Source organism: Dromaius novaehollandiae, chromosome Z (assembly GCF_036370855.1).
Source record: "Dromaius novaehollandiae isolate bDroNov1 chromosome Z, bDroNov1.hap1, whole genome shotgun sequence".
In the NCBI taxonomy this organism is placed as follows: domain Eukaryota; kingdom Metazoa; phylum Chordata; class Aves; order Casuariiformes; family Dromaiidae; genus Dromaius; species Dromaius novaehollandiae.
In genome coordinates this window covers 71,049,182-71,072,731 of record NC_088132.1, presented here as the reverse complement: position 1 = coordinate 71,072,731, position 23,550 = coordinate 71,049,182, and the positions used below count along the sequence as shown (strand labels likewise).

General features: G+C 41.9%; 3 protein-coding genes across 7 annotated transcripts in view; 1 reads left to right on the top strand and 2 right to left on the bottom strand.

Moving 5' to 3' along the window:
* Positions 1-5,578, bottom strand: part of LOC135325159 (G-protein coupled receptor-associated protein LMBRD2) — a 32,894-nt gene extending 27,316 nt beyond the window's left edge. For 2 of the 3 annotated variants that reach the window (XR_010386341.1, XM_064502868.1), the window contains exon 1: positions 5,312-5,577. The gene's annotated coding sequence lies outside the window, so the exon portion shown is untranslated. Of the gene's footprint in view, positions 1-5,311 lie in introns of all 3 variants that reach the window. The other variant, XM_064502869.1, reaches the window with a different exon arrangement.
* Positions 5,579-5,616: 38 nt separating this feature from the next.
* LOC112982167 (S-phase kinase-associated protein 2) lies at positions 5,617-20,555 on the top strand. Of its 2 annotated transcripts, none has more exons than XM_064502872.1 (10): positions 5,617-5,775; positions 6,319-6,578; positions 7,859-7,970; positions 8,257-8,400; positions 8,981-9,115; positions 10,389-10,487; positions 12,161-12,288; positions 14,077-14,128; positions 14,826-14,933; positions 15,008-16,535. In XM_064502872.1, exons 1-10 carry the CDS (start codon positions 5,768-5,770, stop codon positions 15,138-15,140), a joined length of 1,179 nt encoding a protein of 392 aa, XP_064358942.1. In that variant the 5' UTR covers positions 5,617-5,767; the 3' UTR covers positions 15,141-16,535. The 2 variants fall into 2 exon arrangements, with proteins under 2 accessions (XP_064358942.1, XP_025954134.1); XM_026098349.2 differs by lacking the exon at positions 15,008-16,535 and adding an exon at positions 17,772-20,555 and having other exon boundaries at positions 5,619-5,775.
* Positions 20,270-23,550, bottom strand: part of LOC135325160 (NAD kinase 2, mitochondrial-like) — a 37,463-nt gene continuing 34,182 nt past the window's right edge. For both annotated transcript variants that reach the window (XM_064502870.1, XM_064502871.1), the window contains exon 12: positions 20,270-23,191. In XM_064502870.1, the coding sequence (XP_064358940.1) occupies positions 23,053-23,191 (139 nt within the window). In that variant the 3' untranslated portion in view covers positions 20,270-23,052. The remainder of the gene's footprint in view (positions 23,192-23,550) is intronic.

Sequence of the window (23,550 nt, the reverse complement as noted above, 5' to 3'; positions counted from 1 at the left end):
GCGTCCAGGCGCGTTTTGAGTATCTCCAAGGAAGGAGACTCCACAACCTCTCTGGGCAACCTGTTCCAGTGCTCTGTCACCCTCACAGTAAAGAAGTTTTCCCTCATGTTCAGACAGAACTGCCTGTGTTTCAGTTTGTACCCGCTGCCTCTTGTCCTGTCACTGGGCACCACTGAAAAAGAGTCCTTTTGGCACCCTCCCTTTAGATATCTGTATACATTGATAAGATCCCCCCTCAGCCTTCTCTTCTCCAGGCTAAACAGGTCCAGCTCTCTCAGCCTTCCCTCATAGGAGAGATGCTCCAGTCCCCTAATCATCTTCATAGCCCTCTGCTGGACTCGCTCCAGTAGCTCCATATCTCTCTTACGCTGGGGAGCCCAGAACTGGACACAGCACTCCAGGTGTGGCCTCACCAGGGCTGAGTAGAGGGGAAGGATCACCTCCCTCGACCTGCTGGCAACACTCTGCCTAATGCACCCCAGGATACCATTGGCCTTCTTGGCCACAAGGGCACATTGTTGGCTCATGATAACTTGTTGTCCCAGGTCCTTCTCCACACAGCTGCTTTCCAGCAGGTCAGCCCCCAATCTGTACTGATGCATGGGGTTATTCCTCCCAAGGTGCAGGATCCTGCACTTGCCTTTGTTGAATTCCATGAGGATCCTCTCTGCACAACTCTCCAGCCTGTCCAGGTCTCTCTGAATGGCGGCACAGCCCTCTGGTGTATCTGGCATACCTCTCACTTTTTTTTAATCATCCATCATCACTCCTCCCAGTTTTGTATCATCCCAGTTTTGTATCATCAGTTATGGATCAAGATAAGTGGGTTAAGATGAAAAGCTGAAGTACTGGCACCAGAAGTGCAACTTACCAATAAAAACCAAGTGCATGCATAAATAAAGCTATGGATTTTGTTGGGTTTTTTGTTGTTGTTTAAATAGACATAGGCAAAAATATTATGATTTTATTTTATGAATGGAAGAGCTTGATTACCCCTATATAGGGAGGGAACAACTTCCCAAATTCCTGGAAGCTGAGATGAGATCCTCTTCTGAATTCCAAACTCAGCTAATAACACTTGGCAAGTGCCATACAGGGCCCAGTTCACACTTTAATAATTGCCTTGGAGACTCCCTACCATGAACCATCATCAGTCTCACATTACCTTGCCAACCTCAGAATGAACCATGTTCATGATCATCTGCATTACAAATGAACTACTCTGCTTGGCACAGAAACACCCAAGTTATTAAATGAAACAGCAGAGAATGAAGCACACAGTCTCTCTGAGCTTTTACATAGCACCAAATTTAGTAACAAAGGCATTCTAAAATTACAGTCTTAAGATCTAGAAAGAATAAGGTGTATCTGTAAAGAAAGGACCTTGGTCTCACTGAGGTGGACTCCAATACCACTTCAACTAGAAATCTCAGATTAAACTGTAGCACAGTCTTACTCCTTTCAAACTTTGTGTGAAAGCAATTTATTAGCAAACTGTTCATTTTGGAAACTAATATAATTACTACTTCAATCTTTCTCAATTGGTCTAAGATCTCATTTTCTACAGCTTTCTCACTGCTCTCCTTGACACTCTTCCCCAGCTTCTACAATTGGCTGGAAACCACACGATATTCCACCTAATGCCTGAGAAGGGCTGAACTGAGGGTAAAAATTGCTTCAAAGATCTTACTGAAATGTATAAAGAGAAGTATAACCCGCATGAGGTTCACTACACATACTCAATTCACTATATCCCCCAAATTCTTCACCCTTAAGAAACACAACACTGTTTTCCACGCTGTATTTGGGTAGTTGATTACTCCTGCTTCAGCATTGTTCTTCACAAAACTCCACTGACTTGTACCCCTTCCCTTCCCACAGACTTCATCTGAATCTTCAAGGCACTTTGATTTCCACTAACACACTCAAATATGCCTGTAATTCCTCATAGCTTTGTGCCCTCTTCAGTTTTAATAATTACATAGCCTCATTATGGAAACTCTTCGAAAATATGGAAGAGTAGCTGACAAAGGACTGGCCTCCTTACCCATATAGATTTGCCCCTCCATGTCCCAGTAGTTCCCAAACTATGCTTCCTTAGTTTGGTTACAAAAACCACATGGGATGGTTGATATAGGACATCAACTGATTCTCTCATATATAATCCACCTGCTAGTCTATTAGGGAAAGAAGCTAGATCACTTTTAAAATTTGTCTTTGACAAACTGCTGCTGGCTTTTACTCATCTATTATGTTCTAGACGCTTACAAAATGGGTTTGTTCTAAGACTTTATTCAGGAACTCGAAGCTGACTAGACTACCACTCTCTTGTTCTCCCTCCTGTTCTTTAAATATTAATAATAAAGACAGCCAACACATTTCTGTTTTTTATAGCTTTGGTACCGCAGCCATTTTGAAACTACTTCAGCCTTTGTACTTCTTCTTAAAGTAATGTAGTGTAAAGCAGATGAGATCAAACATTTGGAAAAGTTACATTTCTAGAATTCTTGGATATTTTCAGTTAAGCCACTTTGGAAGAACCAAGTGGCTAGAGAATTCCCTGCCATACTCTATATTTGAAACTTTTAATATTGTAATTAGATCAGAAAAAAGAAATCTTTCACAAAGGAAGTTACCAAGCTATGAGAGAGATACCAAAGATAGCAACAGACAAAATCTCTGAATGAGCGCCGTAACATACTGAGAGAAACATCTGGGAGACAGCGTCTCCCACCTCAAGCTGAATTCACAACTCTGTGATGACTATAAACTGAACACTGCTATCTCCAGCAAAATATCAGTGGTCAGCCCAATGGTGACCTTTGCCTTCCTGTCATGCAATAAATCTTCTAGTTCCTAAACAGTTTCTTCCTAATCAGTTTTCTTTGCAAAAGAAAAATACGGTCTGCCACAATACCTGTGATAGGTTTCTGAAGCCTGCCTTAGTCTGTAGAACTACGCCGTTCAGTATTCTGAAGCAAGAACCCATTTTACAGACATGCTTAAACCTTTTGGACTGATGGAACTGCCCCCTATCAACAACCCTTAATACTTCCAGCATTAAACAATAAAATGGGCTAACTTAACTTCCCCATAGCTTCTCACATTTTAGAAATCTTAAAAAAAAAGAACTAGAAATCAAGCAACATTAAAAAATAATCCCTTCAGCCATTTTCATATCCAAGTCTGCTTTTTTGTTTGTTTTTGTGTGTGTGTGTGTGTGTGTGTGTTTGTTTTAACTTCCTTATTATGCAGTATCCCTTGCAGCTTGGGAAAATAGTAAGTATTTATAAGCAGACAACACATGAAGAGCTTCTGTATCTTAACCCAAAGATAAAACTATCTGAAGAAAGAATCTGGCCACAAGCTGCCCAAGAAGACTGACCAGAGTAGTTATCTGATTGCACTAGCTGGGAATAATAACCTCTGAGATGAATCAAGAAAACACATTGCATAGCTTTGATTTTCTAAGAAACACTAGTCCAGCTACACACAGATGTTTTATTAGCATCTGTAACTTCAATTATCTTGAAATGAAGAAAAGACTTAAAACTGGATCAAATATTTAATTGCTAGCATATAAATATTTAGGGAAACTGCAAGTTTTGTATCTGCTAATAACAAGCAAAAAATATAATAAAATGTGCTGATTCCATTCAAAATAGCAGTATTCTCTGATTTGGTGGGAAACTGCATTCTCCTTAGGAGCACTAAATAAAAGGCAAATGCTTTACTGAGGTAGATAAGGGTGTGCAAAAACAAGCAAGGAATCAGCAGTACAAACACATGATAAGTTCACTTGCTTTACTTGCCGTTATCTAGTCCTCAAATGAAAGACACTAAGTACCACAGAGACTGAAGCTTTCAGAGAGGAGAGTACTATGGAAACAACAGATTGAAGAAAACAGCCTATTTGGAGAAAGTAAAATAGAACATACAAAAGCTGTCTAGTTGCCGTAAGAATCTAAACTAGAACAGAAATTGCTATCTGTGCAGCCTAACGCACCCACAAAGAACCGGTGTTGTAGTAAGGAAGGTAAGGTGGTCAATCACAGCATCAGAAGCCTAACACTGCAGTAAGACAAACTTAGGTTATTCGGTAATTTGGAGCTTTTTTTAAAAAAAAAATTGGATTTTATTCCTTTTACCAAATACTTCTGCACTCACTTTCCCATGCTTCAACAGAGAAAAGTGAATATAAGAGATGAAGGAAGAAAAGGGGTTGCAGCATAGAGGATTAAATATGGCCAATTTCTTTTTTAATTAAAAAATAATCTAGCATTTGATTATCCCTTTAAATAACCTTTAAAGAACCATTCCATGACTTTAGTTAAAACTGGAAATGGTTAACACTACATTCTTCATAAAGACTGTATGAATGCCAATTGAGTCATATCAGTGACTATATCCAATTTGATAATTGTGCGTGATTTACCATGCTTTCCATTACCCTCTCCAGTTTTGAAGGCATGTTCCTCCATCATTACGGTGTAAACAAGGAATAGCATTTATGAGCAACTTGCTGAGTAAGGGTGGAGTTGTAGGTGTGTTCAGAATTAATTTTCCATCCCCACCAATTTCAAACATGCAATTTGGCTATTACGGATGAAGAACCACATTACCGGAAGAAGGTCTGGCAAAAATCTGAAGCCTTGTGCGAAAAGACCACACACATTTTAAACCGATGTGGTTAGTGATGTGACCAGAAAATAGAGGCAGTGCCCCTCAGAGTCCCTCAATTCCACACCTCCACAGTGAAGCTGCTCCCAAACAGGCAGGAAACCCTTCAAGATAAAATGTCACCATCACCATGATTCTGGTCTTCTGAACCAGATACTGCCGCTGCACACTAAAGCTGCTAAAGCAGATTGCTCTACATTCACTGACCACATAAAATGTACTCTAACTCGGCATAAGTTAAAAAAACCTCAACGATATACATGCCTTAAACGCACACGCTTAGGATCTCTGGAAGAAGGGGAACATCGGGGGCTAATGGCAAAAAAAACCCGGCCATACCTGCTCCTCCCTTCCCCCTCACCCCTCCCAGACACCCCCCAGCCCAGATCCTGCTCTCTGCTCCCAGTCAGGGGACCCCGGGCCGCCGTCAGGGTGTCCGGGGGCTCCGCGCTCCCGACGCGGCTCACGCCGGGCGCGGAGGGCGCCGGGGGCAGCAGGACCCGGCCGGGCCGTTCCCTCCCGAAGGCGCTGCGCTCGGCCCGGCCCGGCCCAGCCCGGCCGCGACTCGGCGCTGCGACACCGCCCCCCGTCCGGGCCCACGTCGCCGCGCGGCCGGTGCCCTGGGCCTCACCTCGGGCGGAGCCGCCAGCTCAGCAGCGGGTCCCTCGCGGAGCTCCGCCGCCCTCCATCCTCTCCCCCCGCCGCCGGCGGCCTCCACACGAGCGCTCAGATCGCCACGCAGGAGGCGGCGACCGCGCCCGGCTCCCTCTGCGTCGCGGCGGCCGCCGGCATTTCCCCCTCGCCAACCGTCCGCCGCCCCCGCGACGCCGCCGTCGTCGTCATCGCCCCCGCCCGGGAGGCGGCGCAAGGTACTGTGGGTACAGCCCACCGCCGTGCGGGGGAAGGAAGGTGTGCGGCCGGCGGACTACAGCTCCCGAGAGGCGTTGCGGCGGGCGCCAAGCCGGCTTCCGGCCGGCCCGGGGAGGCGCGCGCGCGCGCGGCGGGACCGAGGTTGCCGCCAGGCGCGGAGCAGCTGCCTGGCGGCGCGCGGGGCTCCCGCCCGCTCCCTCCCTCCCGTGCCGCCGCCATGCACAGGTGCGGGGCGGGCGCAGAGCAGTGGCCGCCCGAAACGCGGCCCTGGCTGGGCGGGGGGAAGCGCGGGAGAGCCGCGTGGTGCCGGGCGCGCGCGGGAGCCCTGGGGGCAGCGCGCGTCGGGACCGCGGGGGGGGGGGAGTCGCCCTGCCCGGAGGCGCGCGGGGGGGTGGGCAGAGCCTCGCACGGGCCCAGGTGTCCCCGGCTCCCCCCACCCCCCCGACGGTCCCCGTGCCGCGGCCGTGTCCCTCCCCCCCAGCGCCCATCACCGTTGTGTCGTGCCCGTCCCCCCCCCGCTTCCTCCATCTCTTTAACTCTACGTGTTTCACTCCCCCGGGGCGGGGGGGGGCAGCGCCGCCCCGCCGGTGTTGGCGCTCCCACCGCCCGCCGATCCGGCAGGGCAAAATGCCGCTTTTAATTCATTTCCCTGCAATTAGTCGTTACCGGAACCTGTCGCAGCGCGCGGAGGCTTTCTGTAGTGTTTTACGTGTGGTGTCGGTATGGCTGAAAGTTTCAGTGGATGTGGGGCTTTTGCTGTTTCTCCAGGAAACATCTCCAGGAAATCCCGTCCTCCAGCAGCAATGTGTCCACAAGCTTCACGTGGGACTGGGACTCCAGCAAGACCTCGGAGTTTCTCTCGGGCATGGGGGTCTCCATCCTTAAGAAGGACAAGCTGGGCAACGAAAACACCCCGCAGGATCTGCTGGTGTCGCCCTGTCCTCCTCAGAAACGGCAGAAGGTGAAGGAGAAGGAGAAGGACTTTGTCATCGTGCGCAGGCCTCGGCTGCCTAGAGAGGCAGAGTCAGGTATGTCGTGCCGCTCCGGGCTTCTTTTGGCCTCCAAGAGTGATGGAAAGCAGGTGTCATAAGTCATTAGTGCTTTTTTCTTTTTCTTTTTTTTTTTCCTTGTCTCAACAAAATACAGTTTCTGGGTCTAGTGCCTTTTGGGTTCACACTGACATAAGGCTTCCATAAAACAGGACTTAAACAGAAGCTGTGTGTCCAAGTCCAAACCTGAGATCCACGTGTGCCATGGTTAGCCCCTGCCTAGCCTTGCTTGTTTGGGTCTGCGTGCCTGTGATCTGTGCTGTATCTCGCTACATCTGGCTGCTGGGGACTTGCACCCCACCTCAGCCCAGCCAGGCCCTGAGCTTTATCTGTTCCTCTGCCCAGAGGACCCATTCCTGGAGATGTTTCACCACACAGCAAACGGGGCTGGGCTTCTCCCAAAACACAGTTGTGGCTCCCAGGTGAAGCTGAGCTGTTGGTGCTGCTGTCCCCCAAGTAACTTAAAAGCCCTGGGGCTGGGTTTTTATGTAATCATCTAGGAAAGCAGAGGCTCAATCCTCGAGCCCAAAGGGGCTTGCACACCTCTGACTTTGCAGGCTGTGAGGAGTGCCGGAGGGTGGCATCTCTGCTCCTCCATTGGAGTTGGGCTGTTTTAGCCGTGTCCTTTAAGATAATTCTTGGGGGACAGTGGTCAGCGCACACATTTTAAGGAGCACTTTGCGCTACCCGGTTCTCCTGTGAACTGTGTGAAAGCTCACCTTGGACTCCCTTTTGGGAGCCTCATGTGCATGGATGGGATAGGCAGTTTAGCAGGGAAAGAAGAAACAAGAAATACCAATTTTCTGAAGCTGCCTTTTTGACTTCTCTTTCTCCTCCTGCATGAAAGGAAGTGTATGAGCTTTAGAGAGAATTACAGAGGAAGCAACTGAGATGCTCTTGCTTCCCAAATGAGTATGTGAATGAAGGTTGTAGTAGTTTTTTCAGGAAAATTATTTTTCCATAGCTTCAGGATATATACCAAGTTGATGCTATGGAAGATTCTGCATTCGCCTGTTGCACCTAGGCAAAAATGGTAATAATATCTATAGTAAAATGGTAATAATATCTATATTTAAATATATCTATAATGAAAAGGTGAAAGGGGGCTGAGCAGTGGTTTGGTGTATATATAGCCTAGGGAAGGACTATAGTAGTGCTTACTGAACTTTTAACAACAAAGCCAAACATCTGATCAGCATCTGATCAGCAGGCGAAAATGAACCAGCTCTAACTAGAACATGTTCATTCTTTCCTTCAAGGTGTTTCTTGGGATGCACTGCCAGATGAATTGCTATTGGCAATCTTTGCATATTTGCCCCTAAATGATCTGCTAAAAGTTTCCCTGATTTGCAAGAGGTGGCGTCGCCTCTCGTGAGTATTGCTTTTCATTGCTTGGTGCTAAGAAACACTTTGCTTCCATAGATTGTTAAGTGGTCTGGTTCTTGTCTTCTGTTTTCATGTGTACTTCAGTTGATACTGCGTGTGGGTTATATGTACATGTTTAAGAGATGACTCAAATATTTTAGTGTTAATAAATCTTACTGAGTGCGTTTAATGTGCTTTCCCGCAGTCTTTTGTGACATTGAAAGCTTTCTGTTGTTGTACTTGTAGTTCTGACCCTTGATTACTTGCTAACAAGTAAAATTCTGTTCCCTAGGTTTGATGAATCTCTCTGGCAGACTCTAGATCTGACGGGTAGAAATCTGCTGCCGGGAGTGATTGGCCAGCTGTTGCCTGCGGGTGTTACTGTATTCCGTTGCCCAAGATCCTGTATTGGAAACCCGTTGTTTAAAACCAGCAAGTGAGGCTTTCTCCATGTTCTGGATCCTGAAGTCATTAATCTCATATAGTCTTCACTGTTTTTCTGTGTATTTTTGGTTAAAATCTCTACCGGTAGTAGCCTTTGTGATGTCTCAGTGTAGTGTGGCAGAGCTGATCACTGTTTAGGCATGTGTTGAAATAAGAGGATTTGCATTCATCAGTCACTTATTTAAAAGCAAGTTAATGCAGTTTTTGAAAGCGTAATTTGAGCACCGTCTTCCACTTGAAATCTTTTTCTTTATTTTAGAAGCAAGAATTGTCAGACACTTTTATATGTAATGTTTAAAAAAAATGGTTTAAGTGCAGCAGGATAGACTTGCAGCTCTTGTGATGAATCTTATATTTATGCACCTTGAAGTTAAGAGTTCAGCAGTTTTGGCTAGTAGCTTAGTAGTAGATCCAATGAACTTAGTATAAGAACCAATGTTCATTTAAGGTACAACTACACAGTTATTTTCTGCAGACTTTGCACACGTTTATTGTAGTAGATATAGTTGTTATTTGGAATGTTGAGGTTGGTTTTTAATATGTTTTTAGTAATCCACCTTTCTCCTTTTTAGACCTCTTAGGGTTCAACATATGGATTTGTCGAATTGCACGGTGTCTGTTACAGATCTGCAGAGTATCCTTTGTCGATGTGAGAAACTACAGAACCTCAGCTTGGAAGGGCTAGTGCTTTCTGATGACATCATCAAGTGAGTGACATGTTCAGGAATAGTCAATAAATACTTTTTGTTTGATGCCACTATTTTGTGCAGGCTAGTGAAATTGCGCAGTTGAGAGCTGTGCGCTGTGGGAGTCTTTTGCAATGCCTGGTTTTAGACAAGTAACAGAATTAGCTCTCCATGGGCTTCCTCTTTGCTCTCTATCCTCAAAGAAGCGAGGTGGGAAGGCAGCTCCCTTCTAGAGGAGTTTCTCTCATTCCCCATAATAACAGGAGCCTAGAGAAACCACTCATCTCTGTAGTGTATGCATGTCCCTTGGCTGTTCCCACAGCCAAGCTCATTATGCACAACAAAACAACTTCTGTTTTCCCATTTCTGCACTCCCAGAGCACACATGTCCCTTTCTATTTTAAGGGGTCCCAGCAACTGCCGCACCAGGTGTTCTGTGTGCTTCTACACCATTTCTCACTTCTTTGTTGACCTTCTTTCCGAGTATTTGGAAAATTATGATTTCTGTCAGGCTGATGAGCTGGTGTTTGGTTAAACTGGAAAGACAGTGATGTGTGTGCAATCAGCCTCTTGTTTAATCACGTCAGGTGATTGAGGAGTTGCCAGGGTCCCCAGGTCAAATGGCAGATATTGTGGGTGTCTTGCTTTCTACTTTTGAGTTTTTCAATGTTTTCCTTGCTCCAGGGGAAGGGGGGGAAGCACAAATAAACCAATATGGTTTGGCTTTCGATGCCAGAAAAAGTTGTCTGAAAACTGAGTACTAATTAGGTATGGAGTACAGAAGTTTATTGGGTAGAAGGTTTTTTCCAGGTTTGGCCAAGTGCATGTCTGCTCTAGTCTTGTAAACGAATGTATTCAGGAGGATCCTGTTTGGACATGTGTTTTGTACTGGAATAACCTCCGTCTTACAGAGAGACAGCTTCAGATGGGGTGATTGCTCAGTCTTTTGTAGAGGTACAGTCACTTCTGATAAGCCATGGGGTTTGTTTATTGGCTTAAACAGCAGAAGGTGAAAAGAAATTGTTTCCTTTTAAACGTAGCAGTTTAAAAATATGAAGACTTATCAGGATCGCCAGGTAAATGGGCAAATATTCCTTTCCAAGTTGTGCTGTGATGCAGCAAGTATGGAATCTAAATCCTTAGTGACTCTAAGGTTGGTCATTTTAATAAATATACAGTGTTGCATGTTTAACAAATAATTCTGAGCCTGGAATCTTAGCTCTTAACATCCTAGCAATGCAAATGATGTCCCAACATTAGATTTCATTTGACTTTTCTTTTTTCTCCCCTACAGGAGCATTGCTCAGAATCCCAGTTTGATGCGACTAAATCTCTGTGGGTGCTCAGGGTTCTCTGCAGAAACGCTGGAGTTGATGCTGAGCAGCTGTTCTGAGTAAGATAAAAACAGTTTTTGCTATTCCTGCTTACTGGTATTCCTGAGAGAAATGACCTGTACTTTTTTTCCTTTTTCTAATTTTTTTTGTTGCATGGGCACCCCCATTGTACTTGTTCCTAAGAGAGATAGTAAGAGACCTGTTTGTGTTCCCAAATGCCTAACAGTTTACTATTAGCTGAATAATCAGATAATTTGTTTCCATCAAGCTACTTTCTTCTTCAGTAGCAAAAAGAAAGTCTTGTTGGTGGATAAAAGGTGTTTACATACCTTTGATTATCTTGCAAATTTGATTTTTCTCAGTGAAAGCAAAGTGGAGTCTGAGATCTCCCTTTATTCACAAGAGTATAGCATGGATGACAGAAAACATCATGCCATTCCATCCATGTTAAAATAATCCTTCAATAACCTATAGTGACCTTCTGCTTTATGAAGTGCTGTGCTCAGATTGACAGCTCCAGTGATTAAACCATCTGCTGTCAGGAAGTCATTGAATTGAGCCCCAATAGATCTGGGATTTATATTCTTGTCTTTCTGCTGACTTCCTGTGAGATGCTAGACAAACTACTTAAATCTTTACTTTTGCAAAAACATGTTTTTAATCAAACTGCTGCAAGTTTGTGGGCATACAAAGCCTTAATCTTTCTCTGCCTTGCCTCACGGACAGATAATGCTTTCTATTGCTTGGTCTGATTACTTGGATCATAAGCTCTTTAGGGAATGGCTGTCTCTGTACAGTGCACAGTGCATAATGCACGGCAAACCTGATCTGGGCTAGGAATGCTAATGGCAATGTAGGCCCATTTCCTTAACAGTAGAGCAGAAGCCATACAGTGTGTGTATGTGTTGACTTCACCACTATGTGTTCTGGGATATTCTGTGGGAGAGAGAAAGCACCTCGTTGCTTTAACAATTTGTTTTTTCATTTACATAGAGATTGCCAGCTAAAGGCTCCGGTTGTGCTGTTTGCTGTGTCTGTGTCCTCTGATTACATCTACAGTGCCTGCGTGCACACACACACACGCACAAAAAATAAAAGACTTTGTCCCTGAATGCTGATAACCTATAGGTATGAAGCATATGAAGAGATTTAGGGTCACAACATGGCTAACGCTTACATAAAACTGTAAAATATTTTATGTAATTAAGATTAATTGGTTGCCTGACCAACACTAATAATGGATAGCCAGTGGTGTTCTTTTTTCCTCTAAATGTGAACACCTATTCAGTAGGAACTGATTCAGGTCACCAACCGGAAACAAGATGAAAAGACAGTCTTTCCTTTTGGCAGTCTCCTGAGATAACCATTTCACTTCCTAAAATATTATGGAATCATTCAGGTTGGAAATGGGCCTGGGAGGTCACTTCGACCTCCTGCCCAGAGCAGGGTCTGAATTCAGCACCAACCTGAATTCAGCACCAGCCAGGTTGCTCAGGGCTTTCTCTGATCAGGTCATGAAACTCTCTAAGGACAGAGATTGTACAGCCTCTCTGTGCAACTTGCTCCAGTACTTAATTATTGTAGGAGTGAAATTCATAGTCATTAATAGCAACTTGGTAGTAGGCGTATTACAGTTTGAGTTCTGATACTTATCTAATACAGTGATACTTTTAAGGCAAAAACTTTTATTTCACTCATGTTTTCAAACAACCCTCTGTTCATTTTTGTATAGATTGGAGGAGCTGAACTTGTCCTGGTGCGACTTCACAGCCGCCCATGTCAAAGCAGCAGTCAATCATATTACTTCAAAAGTAACCCAACTAAATTTAAGTGGATACAGACAGAATCTACAGATATCAGGTAAATAGCAGCATGGCAAACCTTTATCCCATTATGGGGGAAAAGTTATATTGGGTTTTAAGTATCAGCTGATTTGTTGAGCTAAACAGCAAAGCAAGCTTTTTATTTTCTTCTGGTTGGCATCTGCTGTGTGTAGTAGATATACGATGCAGTAACAGTGATCTTTCACTCGGTGTAGTGTGATGTTCTTGCTGTCACAGAATCTTACTCCTCTCTCCTGCTCAGCCATGAGGGGTGAGGTAATTTGTCTCTCAATTTAAAAACAGGTAGATGAAAGCTCGTTTGATCTTCCGTTGGAGGTGTAGCCCACACTTCTGAAGCAAGTCCTGCAAGCAGGATCCATTGGGTCACGTGTTCCACTGTGGACTGTGCATCAGCCCTCCAGATGTATGGGAGGGAGCTCAGTTCTTGGAGCCTTCTTAAATTAAGGCTTGTGCTCTTGTGGTTGCTGAAAGTGTCTTCTGAAAGTGAACGAACGAAATAGCTACTTGAGTTTCAGCCTGGCATGATGTCCTGCAGAAAACTTTTTTTGTTGTGAGCTAATTTGATTGTATGTCAACTGAGAAAGCAAATAATCTCAACTTCAGCAATTAACATTAACTATTTGCTTGCTGCTACTTTTAGGAGGGTAAGCTGATAGAAGTTGCTGGGTCATAGAAGATGCTGGGGAAAGGGCACAGGAAAATGGACAAAAGCACAGATAAAGGATGAAAGGGCTTTGGTGGTGGAGAGAAATGAATAATCTCAATGAGCAAATGTGACAATAGGGCATTGACTAACAAGCGGTGAAGTCCCTACATACAAGCTGTGATCTTCCTTTGATCTGTTTAAACCTCATGCAGACCTCGCATGCATTCCCCTATGGGGAAAGTACACCATTCTGCGTTGTATCTCAGCCCCAAAACTGTTAACAAACACAATGCCTCATCTCCTCCTCCAAATCAGTTGGTCTCTTTGCCAAGGAATTCAAACCTTGTGTTGGTCTGATCATTAAAGAGATCATGTGGTCTTTTGTTTGCAAAACACTTTCTGTGAGAAAATTTAGTGTTTCAGTAAAATTTATAAGGCATAAGATTGGTGCACATTTTACTAATCATCACCATTTAGGTATTATTATCTCTAATTTTTGCACGTAAACTCTGAAATACCAAAACTTTCTCTTTGATGTTGATATTCGGCTTCCTAATAGCGGCTTTTTAGATGCTATCTGATATGCTATTTGCAGACAATGACAAAAGCTCCCAAGAACTCACAATCTAAATTAGGAAAACCATAGCTTTCTTTCATGAGAAAGAACTTACCTTTGCACGGGTGAAAATGGAGACATCTGAAAAAATTGACACATTTTAAGTATTTTGATGTAATTTTAAGCATTAAAGGATATTTGAAGTGTTGAAAATTTCTGGTACAGAAGTAGCTTTCACTGTATGTAAGATACTTCAGGCATCTCAGAACAGCTGTGTCTAGTAAATTTCTACAGTAGCAACATTTGAATTATTTGCTTGCTAAGTCTCTGATGCAGCTGACTTCTGGGTACAGTTCTTTGGATTAACTCAGTCTGTTTGGCCAAAGGATTAAAAATGGGCCCTGTGCAGTATCTCAGTAGGTATACTCTGTGTCTTAAATCTGCAGTATGAATATCTTTGACAAAAAATGGGATTTCAGATGTGGGGTTCTAGCAGAGAAGATATAAATGGATGTAAATAGAACTAAGTATTTCAAACCCCACATAAAGCATGTCTGTCTTGTTACTGAAAAATGTGCTGACTCTGTGCGACCTCTTTTCAGATGTTAAGACACTGGTGGAAAGATGTCCTTTTCTTGTCCATTTAGATCTAAGGTAAGAAACCCTGTGCAGCTAGTATTTAAAACCTTGTGGTTCAGGGGATTCCTCATTCTACTACTGAGCAGTAACTAGAGCAATAATGCATAGTTGAGTAGGATTGCACAGCCAGAAAACAGTTTCTCAGCTAAACCTACAGAAGATTTCCTGCTTTTCATGACTTAAGTTGGAGCAGGTAACATTAGTGTGAAGATTTCTTTGTTACCTGGGCATATATGTTAAATACGCAAAGGATTTGTCACATAAAAAGTGATAGTAGTCAGTAGGTAGAGTGGAAGAAGACTTTTCACACATACAGCTTATGAGCCTAGCCCCCTAGTTCAGCTCTGATACAAACTTGTTACATGGCCATAAAATTGTAAAAAGTATATTTTGTTTTTAAGCTAGTCAACTAAAATCTTTTGAAATCTCAAAGTGTAAAGTAATTGTCTGTTGTGGCCTGAGTTCTGCTGCAGAACATCTGCATCCAGAGCAGCTGCTGTTTCACTTCCCCTTCAACAAAAATCAAAATCCGCCCCCCCCAAACACACGCTTTAGAAATGGGTCATTTCCATATTAAGCAAGAAAGCTCTTAAACGGTGGAAAAAGAAATTGACTTCATTAAACTTTCCAGCTTGAATTTTGGAAATAACAAATTTGCTGCTTCTTTGTACTTAGAGGGCAACCTCTGATTCATGTGCTCTCATGTGTGCAGTGACAGCGTGATGTTGAAGCCTGAGTGCTTCCAATATTTTCATCAACTCATCTTCCTGCAGCATCTGTGTCTTAGCCGATGTTACCAGATATCGCCTGCTGCCTTAGTGTAAGTAATCTTTAAAAGGCTTTGGTTCACTGTTCGTAGAGAGGGTACACTAAACTAAACCTACTTTATTTTAGGCTTAAAAGTTGCAAGTACTATTTTGAAAAAACTTACTGGTGTGAGGAATTGGGAATAAAGGACAGAGATAAAAGAACCTGGCTGCTAGAGCGTGTCCCTTCCAGAATCTGGACTGGAACCAAAGGTGGCTGAGAATGTTTCTGTGATGTGAGCCTGTATGCATGAAACTCACTGCTCGGCCTGTGTGTCATGTGTCCCCTTAATGGCATTTACTACTGGTATTTATTACTCTCAGGTAGAGCTGGAGGTTCCAGTCCTGCCAGTGACCTGTATTAGTGTCAGTATTATGCAACTGTGTATGGGTGTAAATTCAAGCGCTTACGTTAGGAAGTTAAGTTTCTGGGGAAGCTTCTGGCACCTCCTTGGTCAAATATGTTTCAATACAGCTGTTAATTATGGAGCAGTGGAAGGTGGGGTCCTTTGGAAAAGTTAGAGTGGATAGTACTCACTGAACAACTAATCTGCACATATTCCTCTGCTTTTGCATGCATCTCTCTGAGTTATGGTTGCCACTGAAACACAGATTTAGAGTATTTTGCTTGTGGGGTTTTTATGCTATTTATTATTATAGCTGTGTATCTGTCTTGTTTCAGACCTGTAAGTGCATGCCCTCAAATATCAGGCTTTGATTTGACCATAAGTTGATATGATCTCTATAGCAAGAAGCCATATTGCAGGAAGCAAGTACTTAGAAAGGCCATTTAGAGTGAGAGTAACATCATGGCTTTGTCTGGCAAACCTTGAAAACTTCCAAGGATGGAGATCTCATAAGGTCTTCCTGTTTCAGTGCTTCACTAACTTCCCTGTAAAAAGTTTTTCCTAATGTGCAGCCTGAGCCTCACAAGGCACACCGTGAGGCCATTGCTTCTTACCATGTGTCCGATGCTACCAGAAAGAATTCGGCTCTGTCCTCTTTGTAGCTACCTGTCAAGTAACTGCAAGGCTGTACTTAGATCACTCCTGCGCCTCCTCTTTGCCAGACTGAAGCCCTGCTCCCTAAACTTCCCTTGTGTCCTGTGCATCCTTTCCTCCAACTCAGTATGACCTGGGAGGGGGGCAGGGGAAGAGGGGCCCAAAACTGGCCATAAGTGTCTGGTTGACTATGGCCTCACCAGTGCCAAGGGGCATAACTCCTCTGAATTCACTGGCCACACTTAACGTGTGCAGCTTGTCTTGCTCACCAGGAGAGTGCTCTGCTGGCTGCTGTTCAGTGTGGTGTTCCGCATGGTCCCCATCCATGTTGCAGTCGAGCAAGGTGGTTCCCAGCCTGCACGGGTGCACTTGGGGTTGTTCCACCCCAGGTACAGGACTTTGCATTTCTTCTTACTGAATTTTGTGAGGTTTCTGTTCACCCAGTCCTCAATGTTATCAAAGTCTATTCTACATCTCTTTGGACATCCTTTTATCCTTTTCTTTCTTACTGACTTTTTGGGTTGAGAGCTTGCACAACTGAGGACTCGTTCATGAGCAGGACTGTTATGTACTGCTGAAATGGCTCACATCTGCCTAAAGCAAGGATGCAGAGGATGCAACTGGCCTAGGATAGTGGCATTATTCCAGCTGGAGGTCTCCAGTTCCTCAGGGATCCTCTGGAGATTCAGTAGGTTACAAAAATACTGTCAATTAGCAGCAGGAATATTCAGAATGCAGTAACTGCGTAGTGAAGATGTTTAAGAATAGTTGCCAGAGGGGATGTTCACTTTCTATTTTTTTCAATGTGTTTGTTTTTTGGGGGTGGAGAGTGTGTGTGTGGTGGGGGGAGTCTTTTGTTCTTTCTTTTCTTGCATTTTTAAGCTCCCCTGAGATGAAGGCAGGAAGGCTAGAAAAGCTTATTGTGCCCTAATAGCGCTGTAAATACTTGTTTACAGGGCCTTGGAAGAGGATTAGGTAACTGAGCTGAAGGAGTTATAAAACCCATATTATTTACTTGGTGGGACCAAGCTGTTGCAGTCTGTGGGGGCTCTGGGCAAGGATGTCAGTATTACAAAAATGATCAGCAGTAAGAGGAACAGTGATTCCCCTTTGAAAAAAAAAAAAAAAAAGACTAGGACTATCAAAATGGGAATCTGAAGAACCTTTACTGTGGTACTGTGTGCTCTCATGGTGAAAGCTTGTGTATCCTGTATCTTTGCCTTCTGGTTTCATCTAATAGTTGCTTATACATGCAGATACAGAGTTCACATGATTACTGGGCAAACATTAGGCAATGGAGAAGCCAGGGCTGGCTACTCATCAAAACATCATGACAAATTGGAGATTGACAATCCCCAGTGGCTTGTGTACTGTAAGCCATGTGTTGCAATTTCATCTGGGTCAGTTCCTTCCACTTGTTCAAAACATTTAAGTCTGGAGAAATGAAAGAGGAGGAGCCAGTCTGTTTTCATTGTGTGTGAGAAAGAAGAGCAGGAAGAAATTTAACCACTGGTTTCAACAACAACCAGTCTAAATATAAATTCTATTTAAATGAGCCTTAAATATGACAGTACTTATATTGATCTCATACTTTTTATTCTTCAGTTTTCTATTTTGAGTTAGTGGCTTAGCAATTAATTTTATTTTCCTGAACTATCAGTACAGAGAACTCAGTTTCAGTTAAATAAGTACTTTTAAAAAGTAGGAAAGGACATTTATCCCAAGTAGTTACTTGTCTTATTTTGAAAAATTTAGTTTGAGTGTATTTAGCTAGGTGGGGTAGAGATTTAAAAACAAAACAAAACAAAAAATACTTGCAGGCTAATGACTGACTGACTGCTCTTTTTCTAGAGAACTTGGTGAAATTCCTTCATTAAAGACTCTTCAGGTATTTGGAATAGTGACTGATAACTCCCTGCAGATTCTCAAGGAAACACTTCCTGACATGAAGATCAATTGCTCACATTTTACAGCTATCGCAAGGCCAACTGTTGGCAGTAAAAAGAACCATGAAATTTGGGGCATCAAATGCAGATTGACACTGAGAAATTCTAGCAGCTTATGATCGTGTGTGATTCACTGGATGCTATGGACATGCTGTGTGTAGTGAGGCTCTTTGAGAAGGCAGAGTGCTGGAGTACCTTTAATCCTTGGTCTTGTGCCTTAATGTAGTTTCATAAATATTTTTACAGTATTTTTTTTTTTTTTTTTTACTTAAAGCCTTTAGAAATCTTGTGAGCAAATGTAGATTTTTTTTTTTAAGCCCTTTTTTAGGACAGCTTTTAAAAATATTTGTGAAATAATCATAATTAAACTATGTTAGCCTCTGGCAACTGTTGCAGATTCTGATGTAGCTTTCTTGCTCTGAGGTGTTCCAAAGGTGCTTTTGTTTAACTCTTCCAAATCTACTACTCTTGAAAAGGCTTGCAGTGTTGCTAGATATCTTAATAAGGCTCATTAAGGAACAGTCTTCATCTGGGTTTGCAGAGCTCAAACTCAATAAGGACATTAAACCTATACAACTTTTTAACTGAAGATGATGTACGGTTATGAGAGATGCTACACCTACTGTGTGTGAGGACAGAGGAGTCAGCCTAGCCTCCAGCTGCTTCTGAATTCACTGAACCTGAAAACAGTAAGGGAGCATGGGAAGGGAGATGTATACAAAAGCAGCTAGGAGGCAGCTGAGTACTGTACAAGTCTGAAGCAGTATAAAGGAGCTACAGTGCCACCTTTCTTTAAAAGGCCACAAAAGTAACTTCTATTTTTTAAGCACTCCTGGTTGATAGCAAAATGTAGGACTTGATAACCACCATCTACTTTTACAGATGTTTATTATAAACAGGTTTCAATTGTTTCATGTAGTCTTGCCAGATTTTCTGATTACATGTTACTGAAACAATGTAGTTTTTTCTGGCTTCTGCAAGCTTCAGGAAGCCTGAATTGGGAAATGTGATCTCTTCTCAAATAAAACTTCATACAAAAACTATCATATTTTCTTTAATGAGTAAGATCTTAAAACTGTGATCAGTGGAGTGGCAAAAATGTTGCAGGAGGGAGTGCTAATGTAGTTCTAGATCTCAGACCAACAACAAAACCATACCCCGGACTGCAGCATAAAAGAACAGTGGAAGGAAGAAACCCTTTGGTGCTATTGAGGGACACCACTTTTTTCTAATAGCTTAAGTTTTTATATCATTCCACTTCTTGTATCTGTAACACTAACCAGCACTGTTTTAAGTTGTTTTTTTTTTTTTTTTTTTCCTAATTAAAGAGTCAGGTGTGAAAAGCTAAATAACTGTTTGAAAACCAAAATCTAAGGGCTAAGAACAGGCAATTCCAGCAAATAAAACTTTGATCTGGCTTTATCAATCAGTTGTGTCTTCATGCATGAGCTTGGTGCATTCCACCACACATAAGCATTAGCATCCTGGCATGAAATGGGCACCTTGCAGCCACTGGTACATTATGAACATGCTATCCTCATTCCAATGAATGCAATAGGAAGGTGGTAAATTTATTCATGGATATTTGAGGTGAGCTACAGTGAGAATGGTTAGATAGGTATAGCTTGTACTCCTTACAAAAAAGGAGTTACAGGCAAATTCCCCTGTGAAAGTTGGAGTGGGGAAGCAGTAGAAATTTGGAGGCGACCGGACATTCTGCTACTTCACAATTTGCAGTCTTATGCCTTAAACTACTTACCAAGAAAAAAATTTTGAGCTGGCAGCACAGCACTGCTCTAAATTCTTCTCCCTCAACACATTGTAACCACATGTAGCTCTTGCATTTAAATAAAGACCTACAAAATTACTATACTGTACCTGTAATAACTGAGAGATGGGAGATTTTTCTGATTTGACACCAGCATTGTAGAATGTGTAAAGAAAAGCAGAAATCTGTCCAAGCAATGAATAAACAATGGTGGTTTAAGAAGAAAGGGTACCATCACCAATACACTTAGTATTTCACAGATGTACATCACCTAAAAAATGCAGAATTGGGATAGTACTATGGCTTTAGCCTTTGAACTTTTTTTTGAAATATCAAATTAAATGTTGGCAGAGTACAAACATCTGTTTTGCAGGTTTATTGGTTATGACAGTGGCTGTAGCAGACATAATGCAAATCCTGTGGCTAAGATGCAGCATTGACATTTTTCTAAATGAAGAATTTGATATTTGGTAGTCCCAGGCAAACAATACTGAACTCTACCACAGAGACAAATTAGATAAATCTCTGAATTTTACCTACGGAAACAGGAAGCATAAGGGCATAGAAACTACTGTAGAAAAAACTGCACTGTAAGTTAAAGGCAGCTGAAGAAGTTAAAGTAAGGCACAAGACTATTTCAAACATCCATTACGCTTTAATTTTATTACATAATGTATAAACACCACTTTAAAAAAGCAAAGAATGACAGGTTTATTTTAGCAGAATACAGAAGTATGGACTGGCACTAAATGAAAATAGACCAGGGATTTGAATCAGCAGGTGGAAGAGCGACAGAGCTGATTGCCAGACTAGGCCGATTAAATCAGTGTTAAACCAATACTCAGTCATATCAGAGAACACTGTCTATCAGGTAAATTGTCTGTACTGTATTCCTTTGTAATAAAGGATTCTTAAAAAGGCTTTTATGGTTCTTTATTAAAAGCTAGCCCTGCTTACTAATTATCTATTATAGATCTCTGACCCATCATAGTTATTTAAATCAAGCATTCACCAGTAAATGCTTCAACAGAAGTGCAATTAAATACAGACACAAAGCCAGTAGAGGCCACTCATGAGTAGGTCATGTTTCCATTTCACTACATATAATGGTTAAGAATTTAACTGTGAAATCTCTTTACTAAACCCTAAACCCTCTGGCCTTAAACCAGATTATGCTTAGGGTCTATAAGACTTGAAAAACACTGCCTTTTAGTCTCAGCCTTCAGAATAAGGAATAACAGATTTAAGAAGATGACACCCTACTCCGGCTCCATTTAAACATTACAGCACACACATCTCTGAATAAGCAGGGAATAGAACTTCTGCCATAAATTTAAAACCATGTAGGTACTTAGGGACACTTTAAATACCTGAATATTTAATCCCAAATAAGCCTCTGGTCTAACAGTTAGTGGCAAAGTCCTAGGAAGTCATAAATTCATTTCACTGGCTTTTTTTTTTTTAAACAGCATATTGACTTGTATACTAGAGAGAGGCACATAAACCATCATTTATCTGGTTATAGATGGATTAGGAATAACTAATCCCCTAGTTTCTGTGCAACCCACTTCCTAAAGAAGGATTAAGTCTTTCACATCTTTACCTTTAGAGTAGTTTTGCAGCTCAGACATACAGAAGAGCTTTAGAAACTTTTTAAAATTCAGGAAACTATGAGAATAAAGAATATTTGACTACTTTGATTTTCCCCTTCCCATTTACAATCCAGATAGCTTAAGCAGATATTGTAAATAGTACTTCAATCACCAGCACACTTAAAAGATGAAATGTGCACAAAACAGTGACAGCTTACTCATATATCAGTATCCCATTTTTCTAGAATTCAATGGTCTTGTCAAATCCTTTTCCTCTGAACTCTGTTTCAGAGTAAACTCTGCAGGAGGGGGAAAAAAAAAGAAAAACTAACTAGTGAAAGGCAGAAGTCCTTTATCCACTTCCTCCACCTATAAAAATCAGTTTACATTTTTGTGATTGGCAATAAATACACTGATTGGCCACACTGGATAATATTTCCATTAGACCTGAGAATATCTGTTACAGAAGCCTCTTCACTCAGAAGTATTTTGTGGAAATCTGCCTTTTGGAAATAGATCTGTAGTAAACAACAACAACAAAAATTGTTTCAAGTCATGTACCAGAAGAGTTCTGGCTGTAGCAAATCCATTTTCTCAAATTCTGCCCTCTCCTCTATGCATTAATCAGCATGAACTTCCAAAGGCAGTCAAAGTTCACAGTTTCTCTAAAACATTATTTAAAGGTCAATTCCCTCTCATAATCATGGAGCTTATATTTTCCTGTATTAAAAACTTGCTTACCTAACAGATACATAATCAGAAGCACATGAAGTTAGCTGTAATTTGGTGCCAATTGAACCAGTAGAATTCAGCATGGGGTTGGGAAAGGAAGCATTTTATGGGGTAGTTAAAAACTCGGAAGACAGGGAAACACGTAGGTGTTAACCTGCACTCCAACTACTAGCACATCTCATTCTTCTGTAGTGACAAAGCAGCTTCAGAAGCCAAAATTCCAAACCATTTTATTTACTAAGGCCTTTTTTAGTGATAGCTACCTACATAAACTTCTGTGACTGAACACCTGCAAACCAGTTACTCCATTCAGTGAAGGAGCATATATTACTTCAATACACTTTTCATAGTTAATATATTCCTGTTAAAGGCTTTAAGAATACCCTTAGGTTTCAAGTCTCTCTCTATCCAAACAGCAAAGGTGAGAGGTAACTCATTCAAGATATGTGAACAGAGCTTCAAGAAACTAAACCAGACAAAAGTTTCAATGCAAATCTATACAGTAGGAAAAAAATACTGGAAGAGCCAAAAGATATGTCACAATTCATATGAAAACTACAAAGTTGTAAAATTTTTGAAAAGCATATAAAAAGTTCATATTTCCATTTTTGTTAGGTATCAGAATTTACCAAAATCTATGTATCCTTGCATCAAGTCACTCGATCTTGACAGTCAGCTTTTCTACAAAAGTGTACGTATGAAGGTGTTTAGTTTCATCAGTCCCAGACTGCTATTAAAAAACTGTACATCTGAATATTTAATGCTACTGTCTTAATATTTGAACCCATCTACCCAAGTTTAAAAAGATGCTCTTTCACGTTTGCTTTACAGGTTAGAAGCGTCAATTTTCACTGAAGTTATAAGTAAGACTTCAGATACATTTCTTTTACACCAGATGCAAAACAGCTTAAGTATTAGGTTTCTAAGATTTCCCCATCCCAAGGAATGAAAAGTGTCTCAGGCTTCTTTCAAATGCTTTTGCATCCAAAAAAAGCTAACTTCCAACTTAACGCAGCGTTGTGACATGCTGCGTATCTCCAGGAGTTCCCTCTCTGGATCCAGAATTGTTTCAACAGAAAACACACTAGGGTCCTTCATTCTTCCAGCAGAACGGTGCACAGTGCATCCTCTGTATCGATCAATATTGAAGCTATTGCCCCATCATTAAACTCAAAAGATGTTCCTCCATCTACAACCATACATGCATCCCAGCAACGGGAACGGACACAGACTCTGCAGAAAAAAAAAGAAAAAAAAGAAAAAAAAAAGATTCTCATTAAATAGCTTAACTATTGAGATACTTCACACAAGCACTTACTTAACTGAATACACGGGCTGCTTCTCAGACGTTTCTTTGGATGGGTCAGTAAACCCTCAATTACCCAGGATCCCACAGGACAAACATTATTTGCTCAGCATACTTTCAGAAGAATTTGACATGGTACTAAGTATTAGAATCCTCTAATACTATCAGTACTTTGTATAGACATAGCAAAGTCAACAGAAGACTGAAGGACCTCATCAAATGGAGAATCCTGTCTACCAAAGAAGAATGAAGACAGCCTATGTAACAACACTCGATATTGAAAGCT